This window comes from Limulus polyphemus, unplaced genomic scaffold (genome assembly GCF_000517525.1).
Source record: "Limulus polyphemus unplaced genomic scaffold, Limulus_polyphemus-2.1.2 Scaffold381, whole genome shotgun sequence".
Classification (NCBI taxonomy): domain Eukaryota; kingdom Metazoa; phylum Arthropoda; class Merostomata; order Xiphosura; family Limulidae; genus Limulus; species Limulus polyphemus.
The window spans coordinates 461,271-470,660 of NW_013665991.1; the positions used below are offsets into that span (position 1 = coordinate 461,271).

Here is a 9,390-nt window from a genome sequence, read left to right on the forward strand (position 1 = left end):
AAAATCTTTTTTTTTTTTTTCTTTGCATTTAGTTTATTGTGAGCCTCACCACTAGCAAGTCCTAGTTTAAAACTTCCCTTACAGTTGAGCTAATAGCTCTTGTGCCAAGCCAGACCCTACTCTATTTAAATATAAACCATCCATTCCAAAAAACTCCCTTCTCCCATTGAACTGATCCCACAAGTTCAACCAGCCATTCTGCTCAACCTTGCATATTAACCTAAGCCTAACATTTAGCTCTAGTAACCTACTCGTAATTTTATCCCTACAGTTAATTCTTGGCACTATCCCTGACACAATTAAGTCATGACCTTTTTCTTTAAATGCTTTTATCAACCCCTTGTACTTATTAATTAGTTCCTCTGGCCTACTTTTTCTTACATCATTAGCCCCTATGTGCACAACAAAAGCTGCATCATTGCTAGCCTCCTTTATTATATCTCTTGCTCTTGTCAGTTATATCCTCCACCTGTGCCCCTGGGTAGCATAATCTAATTCTTTTCTCCCTATTTGCCCCACAGATTATTCTATTCATATGTCTTGTCAAGGAATCGCCTATAACTATAACCTTCTTAGGTTTATCATCTTTCTCTGACCCTTTTGTTTTCCTGCCTTTCGATAGTTCCAATTAAATCCACTACTTTTAGCCCTAATAGTACTGTTTCTAACTTCCTGATAGTCATTGTTAACTGATGTATCCCTTGCATGTAATAGCTTGAAATCCTGCAGCCATTTCCCACAGTTTACACTTCTCTTTATCTATTGCCTCTACTTTAATTAAAATAGCCTCTAACTTCTCCTCCAACCTACAAACTTTACATAAAATTGCACATCTTCACTACTAGCTTCCTTAAAAGTACATACCAGTCCCGAGTTTCCAAATAAAACCTACCCATTGCACCCAACACACCTAACAAACTGTGAACACAACTCCTACACTAATTTAACCATTGTCTTTGTAGCCTGGAAATAAATACCCAATCATCTCAGTAATCAGATATGTGCATTCATTTATCATCCCTCAAATGTCCTACTCCCATTGTAACATTTTGCTTACCCTATAAACTGGTTGAGTTTGAAACAGAACTAACACCTAATGGAGAGTGAAGGCATTAGCTGAAGGAGAGGCTGGGACTGACAAAACTTAAGCACTTATTAATTGATTGAGAAAATTATTGAAAATCTGTTCTCTGCAATATAAGACCTCAAAAAGAAAAGTTACTATTTACAGTATTCTGATATTCAGTTAATAAAATAATGGAGAAACATTTGCATAGAAGTTTATATTCCTATTATCACTTATGAATACTAATATGATTCTACATTAATAAGAACATCCATCATAGTATGCAAGTGCTGCATACCTTACTCTCCCATATTGTATATCTCATATCTACAACTTTTTTAAGTCCTTAGTTTGGAACAGGTTAAATCCAGTTGAGGTCATGTGCTAAATTAGGACTGAAATGTTTTTTTTATAGGCTTTTCAGTCAAGGAACTCTTCTATTACTTAATGAGATAATTGCATTGTATTCTACTTTACTTTGTGTACAGAGAACCATCACATGGAGCAGAGATATTTTGGCCTGTTTTCTGATTGATCAGTTACAAACAGAATGTTTATTCTAAATGTACTTTGGGTGTTTTTCACAACAGGTTGATTCTGAATTTTGAGCAAACAAGATCTGTGTCTGACATGGGACAGTCATTATATGCTAGTGAAGTCCAATCTGTATTTAAAGAGCCTTATAACTGTTGTTTCTGCTGATCATTCCCACTTTGTTAAACTTTCAGTTTGTTTCCTAGTTGATTTCTACACTTAATAACTCACTCTTACCTTACCCATAACAAACTCCTAACTAAATGATTTCATTTTATTATGCACTGATAGCTACTTACTTTTAACCATAAAGCTCATAAAAGTGCTCTATTTCTGTTCAAAGTACAAAGCACACTTTGAAAAATTACACGACAGTAATATTAAGAGATTGGGTGCAAAGTAAATATTATGGGATGCTAATTTTTTATCTATTTGTGTGGGATCACTGACCTTTAAACAGGTACCAAATGGTGAGCATTAAATATGTGCTTAAATTGTGCACTCACTTTATTAAGTTTATACTCATATCTTTAAGGTTATTTGAGAATGTATTAATTACAAAGTTCTGAAATTTTAATTCCTAAGTGATTTAAATGGAAGATAAGCTGTGAAAATTGCAGTGTCATTATAATGTTCAATTATAGGAAACATTTTGCTACTTCTATTTGTAAATGTTGCTTTAAGCCATCATAAAAATATTTTATTGAACCTATATTTGTTATTTAAAAATTAATTTTTTAATAATTGAAGTGATAAATTATAAATAATAATTATTGTTGATTTGGTAATCAATTATTACCTTTATTTTACTGTAGAAAATTCTCGTATCATTGTCTGATTCTTTATATTTTAAGTATTAAATAAATTCAGATATGTATGTGTATACTGGAGACTAGAAATTATTATTAAAATAGATATGACTACATATTCCAGGTAAATACAACTTTTGAATTTACTAAACATTTTGACTTATGTCTTTATCAAGGATTAGGTATCTACAGTAGACACCTAACCCTTAATAAAGGTGAAAGTCAAATTGTCAGGTACATTAAAAATTTTACTCACCTGGAGTTTATGGTTGTGTTTATTATAATAAGCATATTTCTATTTAATTATGCATTCTTTATGAAATGAATTAACCTTGAAATATAATAACAATGTTTGCTTGTAAATCTTTCTCTCTAATAGAACTAACTAGGTCAAAAGATAATTATTTAAAGAGTAATGAGATTCCATTTTTTTAATATTTGTTGAACAGAAGACTCAAATGTAAAAGTGAGAACTTGCCATTAATAGCATTCTATGATAATTCATTATCAAGTCCAAATTTGAATGTTCTTTGAAAATTTGTGAAAAATATTTGAATGAATCTTTGACTATATTTTTGAGAAAAAGTAAAAAAAAAAAACATATATGTGTCAGCTGCGCTTGGAAGAATTACATCGACTATGGGAACTTCTTTTGACACGTCTTGCTGAGAAGGGATTAAAACTCCAGCAGGCTTTGAAGCTTGTCCAGTTTCTTCGACAGTGTGAAGAGGTCATGTTCTGGATTAATGATAAAGTGAGTGATAAACTTTTGTTTTATAGATTAATGGCAGCACAGGATATTTGAAGTTCCATTCTTTTAAGAGCAAGAAAAATGGGTTTATTGAAAGTTTAGAATTTTGTCTTAAAACTTTAATGAGATACTGAGAAGGTTAGGTCATGTGCTATTAGTTGATGTTTCATGTAGGAAATATATTACTTGTATATTTTCCATTAAGTCTTCTTTTCTGCAGCTTTACATAGCAAAACTTGTGTGAAATTAAAGCTCAAAAACTTTATTCTTTTGCATAAAAATTTTGAAAAAATTTGTATGTACTTGTATTTACTAGGGTGGACCCAAATGTATTCTACTGCCCTAGGCCCCATCTGACCTAAATCCACCCCTGTATATCAACTTCTAGTGTAATTAAGTTATATTGATTTTTCCCATCCTGTTCAATATCTGTGTCATGCTGCTTGTTGTTAGAGCTGAGGTATCTTTTTATGTTAATAGCCACTTCTCTAAAGCTAGTCTTTAATATATTTTTTAAAACATGTGAATCACATAATGGAAACAGTATATTCTGTTTTGAAATAAAAACTATACTAGATTTATGATATTAATAGCTTGCTCTCTTAATAATTAAGTGGCCAGTAAACTTTATTAAAACTTTAAGATCTCTCTTAAGTAATCCCAAGTAGAAATAAATAATGAATTCTAACATGTGAAATTAAAAAGAGAATCTTGTGTCCTTAAAGTACTTGTTTATCAATACCTTTAACATCTACTTAATACTGGTTGACCTGATTACAACAATTTAATATGTTAAAACATTGTCAAGTTTTAACTGTATTCTCAGATTTTTTTTTGTAATTTTAACCTGTTATACAGCTTCAGTAATCATAATATTTGTAACTGTGTATGACTTTGGTATAATATAAAAATTGAATTACATTTTAAATATGAATTGCTAATAACAATTTTAAAATTAATAATAGTCTTCTGTGTTTTTTTTATCAATATGTAACAATATTTTATTGTTTCAGGAAGCTTTTGTCACTTCAGAAGAATTTGGACAAGATTTAGAGCATGTGGAAGTTTTGCAAAGAAAGTTTGATGAGTTTCAGAAGGTGGGTTTGATGACAATTAACTAAGATAGTATTGCACTGATGTTTGTTTTCAAATAATAGGGAGAAAAGTAGAATGGAAGCATTACATACTATGCTTTACTATAATGTATATTTTTGCATTAGCAATGTTTAAAATTGTGCCAAGTTCTGATTCTGGAACACTAAATCTTGTTAAGATCATGTGAAACATACAGCCTGAGATATTACTTTCTATAACTAATTTTATCAAGGAACTTATCTACTGTTGGATAGATGTATTGTATCCTGCTTTACCCTGTCTCATGAAGATCAGAAATGCTTCCATATTCTCGTAATTATCATTGATCCATTAGTAATTCTATTTACAGAAATATAGAAACAGAGGATCCTTAAATAATATCAATACTTATAAAATTAATAATATAAGGAAACATAGGAGGGGGATCCAAAAACCTGTTGCTAGTTTTTCTATTTATTTAGGAATTTTTCTTTACTTACATTTTTATTGTAATATAATTTTCAGTTTGATACAGTGTGTATAATAGTTTATTCAGTAGTATTATCAGGGGCTTTTCTTTTTTTAGCCTACTTCTGTATGTATAAAATGTGATATTAAGAATAATATAATATCAGACAGTATTTAATTACTAGCTTAGTACTATATATTTTTAATCTAAGGTTTGTATATCTACATGACCAAATAACATGCTCTAAATTTTCGTTTTCCTTACAAAAGTAACAAGTATTATATTGTTGAATCTCTATTTAACTTAGAAAGCTTCCTATTATTGTTATATATAAAACTTACTTGAAACCATCCAAATCTTGTATCTGATTTTTGAAATTATAAATGATGAACTTCATTGATGTTTCTGAGAGGCTACTACACCTCTTCACACCCTCAAGCAATCATTCCCATGTGTTTGCTTTAGAGGTTTGAATGCTAGTAGCCTTTAGTGAACTCCCACCTAATCTCAAGAGATTTCTCGTTAATTGCGCTACTGCATAATGACATCATTATGCAGCAAAAGCCTTCCACCAATTGGAGGATGACACACCTCCATGCTCACTAACTCCCTCTGTGCATTTTCAATCATGAATCTTTATTCATTTCCTTGGCACTGAACACATCAGACATATTTATTTCATCAATTTAACAAGACTTGCATAGCTTAAAGAATTTAATTTCCTTTTCTTTCTACACTTTGAACTCGCATGTTAATTGGCATCTACTATCACTTGTGTGAGTGAAGAATTTCTTCACACAGGTTACGTTCCAACTGTGGCCTCTGGAGGCATGTTGATTAAAGATAACATGGTGGCCATTGTGCATTGGGTAGTGGGTTCACTTATGTAGCCAGGACTGTCAGGTTTTTATAGGAGCTGGATTCTTTACAGTAGGTGTCTGTGACTTATTGGCGATAACTTTCAACAATAAATGGACAACACACTACCATTGGTGTTCCATTACCTCCACCCAGACCAAACACTGATGCTACCCTCTCTGTTTGGAGAGCATCTCTGAATGACAATCTCACATTGGGCATATTGACCTAGGATGAATGCTCTCACCATATCAATGCACACAAACTCCTGGCAGTCCATTGGACATGTTCCCATTTCTTACTCCCCCTAGTGGATCATTTAGTTATGATTCATTCTGACAATTCCACTGTTGTTTCCTATATCAACCATAGTGGGAAAGCAAATCCAGGATTCTTTGCTTTCAAACTCTGAACCTTCTCTATTGGGCTAATTCTCAATGGATTTGACTCATTGTCTGCCATGTGCTAAATGCTATGAACCTGATTATGGACTGCTTCTCTTGGCTGGACCATGTTCTGCCCATGAAATGGTCTCTTCACCCTCCAATTTTCCATTGGGTGTGCTCTCTAATGGAGAGGCCACTCATCGATATCTTTGCCACACTTCTCAACTCCAAACTTTCTCTCTTTTGGTCTCCTGTTCCCCATCCCTTGGCTTTGGCTGTTGATACTTTCAGCCAGGACTGATCTCATCTTTTCCTTTATACATATCCACCTTTTCACCTTGATTTGTAACACTCTTTGTCATTTCATCTTGGTGGCATCTCTTTGGCTGGCTCAACCTTAGTTCTCTCTCTCTCTCTTTCTTCAACCTCACTTGTCACTGTTCTATCAAGGGGTCTCGTCTCTCCACCTTCACTTTTGGGATTTCTCTTGTCCATTGCCTAAAGAACCAGACTCTCAATCCTGTAACTTTTCTCCTTTCTCATTCCTGTTGCCCTTCTACTTTGTCTGTCTACCAATGTAAGTGGTGTGTCTTTTGTCCCTGGCCATCCTTCTGTCAGCCATCTCTAGTTTCTTTGCCTGGCTGTTTGACAATGAATTAGCTGTCTCTGCCATTGCCAGTTATTGGGTGGCTTTTTCCATAACATTTTGCCTTTCTCGATACCATAGGATGTTTTATTCCTCAGTTCTCTCCACCTTGTTCCAATTCTTCCTTCTCCATAGACCTTCTTTGCACCACTCCCATGACTGAGTGGAACCTCATTATAGTTTTGTTTGTTCTTACCCATGAACCTTTTAAGCCATTGGCATCTTGCATCTTATATCACTTCTCTCTCAAGATCTATTTCCTCTTACTCCTCTCCTGTCATCACTGTCATTTCGATATTTATGCTATTGATTCTTCCCATACCTTTTCCATTGCTCTTATATTCTTCTTTATTTTGATCAGTCCTTCCTTCTTAAGACTTCAGATACTTCAGGTAGCTCCCTCTCTTATCTACCTTTTTTCTTCTTCCTGCCTCTGTGATTGATTGGAGTTCGACAGACTATTGTGCCTGTTTGTGCCATTTGTTGCTACTCATCCTGTTCCTCACACTTTTGAAGTTCCTATCATTGACTTTTTATTCCCTCTGATTCCTCTTCCTTCAGGGACATCTCTCTTTCTACTCTTAGAGGATGAGTCCATCAACTTCTACATTTGGTCTATTCCTTATTGGGGGTTGATGCTTGCAAACTGTGTGGTATTTCCTTTCCATCAGATTTGTCACCTCACTATTTTCCTTGCTGCTCATTTCTGATGGCAGCTGGATGAGCTCCTTTAGGCAGGCAGTTGAACTACCCATTACATCTTTGTAGCACATCTGGCTGTCTCATCTCCTGAGGGTTACTGCTTGCCTTCATTTGCCATTCTACAGTCTACCCACCATTTCTAAGCAGGTGAGTACATTTCCCCTTTTCTTTTTTTGCAGCTATTGTTTATAGGATTCCCCTAGGTGGGTGGTGATGATACCTCCAAGAGTATATTTATTTCCCAAAATCTGCAATGAGCCAGGATAACAGAAAACTCTCATACCATCTACTCTATCTTCATATATTCCCACTGTGAGATGAGGTGTTTCACAAGACCACTTGAGATATCCTCATGGTATATCTCTATATCTGACTTTTGTCAGATTCAGATCATACCTATTCCATGTACTAACATGGAAAAGTCACCACTAGGGGTGTTCTGCCTGATTCCCTAGCTTGCATTTGCTGGCTTTTGAAAATATTAGGGTTACACAGTCCCCATTGCACTGTCTCTAATAAAATACATTTCTGGACTAAAGGACAGAGGGGGATCTGGGCATTTTCTATGGATCTCCCCACTGTGAATTCCTACCATTTTTCTCATTGAGTGGAGCATGGAAGAATTCTGCCATTTAGCAGTTCCTAGTTGCTGTGATGGTAGACCATGGAGAACCCTCATCAATTGGACTTATGGGGCAGTATACAGTTGAGTACTAATAAAGTAGAAAGTAGTGGTGGTGGTGGCACTGTTAGTGTCGTGCAGTTCAACCCTCATATAGCTATACCACATGCAACTTTTTCCTCCTGTGGCCTGAGTTTGTTCTGTAGAGTTGAAGCAAGCACATTATATGATACTGTGCCCTCCTCCTGCAGCCTGTGACTGTTCAGTGGAGTTGAGGTGAACATGCACCACTATCCTGTGTCCTCCTGTGGTCATGTCTGTTCAGTAGAAGTGAACACATTCTGTACATACTTGTCCTATTCCTGCAGGCTTCACGTGTTCAGTTGAGATGAGCACAAACTAACAAGCTGTGCCCCTCTTCTGCAGCTGAGGTCTGTTCAATTGAGTCAAGGTATGCACACACATGATACAACTCTCTGTGGCATGACTGTTGCACCCTCCTCCTCCTGCAGCTGATATTTGTCCAATAAAGCCCGATAGTAGAATTAAAAATGAGCACATAAGGTATGGTTGGAATGTGCCTTAACTATACTATACATATTGGCTCTCAGACATGTTGAATGCAAGTACTCAGAAGACTATGTTTTTATTCAGCCTATCCCTATAACATATGAGGCTTGTTTGCCTCTTCCTCCCTTTCTTCTCTAGGCAAATAGTATGCCCTGGAAGTGATTAGATGCAGTCTGTTTCCCATGGGTCTGCCTCTATGGAGCCTCTGCCATCAGATACCACACCATTAGGTACATTTGGGCACTTTCTGAAGGAAGCTCATCTAGATAAGTCTTTGCACTGGCTTCACCACCACTTCAACATGGGATCCTAGCTTAACTGTGCAGAGATGTAGTATCATCTCAGTAGTTAACATATTCCTTAACTGAATACATACCTCTGTACATACATTCCCACCCATCCTTCTCACTTCTGGTGCACATTTTCTTACTTGTCTCAACAAGGAATGAGGGTTCACAAATGCAAATGCATACAGGGAATTAGAATGCATGGATATATGTCACCCTTCTATTGGTGGAGGGCTTTTGATGCATAATAACATCATTATGCAGTAGCACAATTCATGAGAAATCTCATAAGATTAGGTGTGAGTTCACTAAAAGCTAGTGACATGCAAATTTTTAAGTCAGACACTTGGGGAAATAGCTTAACTATGTGCAGAAGTGAGTATATATAGGAAATACATTTCCAAGTAAGGAAAATGTTAACTTTATATAATTGGCTAATATTTTTATATTATTATTTTTAAAGAATACATTTTCTCAAAGGTTTGGTTTCTAAAATTTATATTTTCTCTTTTGAAATGACATTATGTATTTGTTTCATCCTGTATTTTCTGTAAATTTTTTTTTTTTTTTTTTTTTTTTGCTTTTGGCATCAGAGGATAATCTAATTTAACTATTT

The 9,390-nt window shown here is 35.0% G+C and overlaps 1 protein-coding gene across 1 annotated transcript in view; it reads left to right on the forward strand.

Annotated features, from left to right (window-relative positions):
• Positions 1–9,390, forward strand: part of LOC106457846 (spectrin alpha chain-like) — an 85,138-nt gene that overhangs the window by 10,657 nt on the left and 65,091 nt on the right. Inside the window, exons 4-5 of the mRNA XM_022383894.1 lie at positions 3,023–3,163; positions 4,174–4,257. Coding sequence (XP_022239602.1) covers positions 3,023–3,163; positions 4,174–4,257 — 225 coding nt within the window. The remainder of the gene's footprint in view (positions 1–3,022; positions 3,164–4,173; positions 4,258–9,390) is intronic.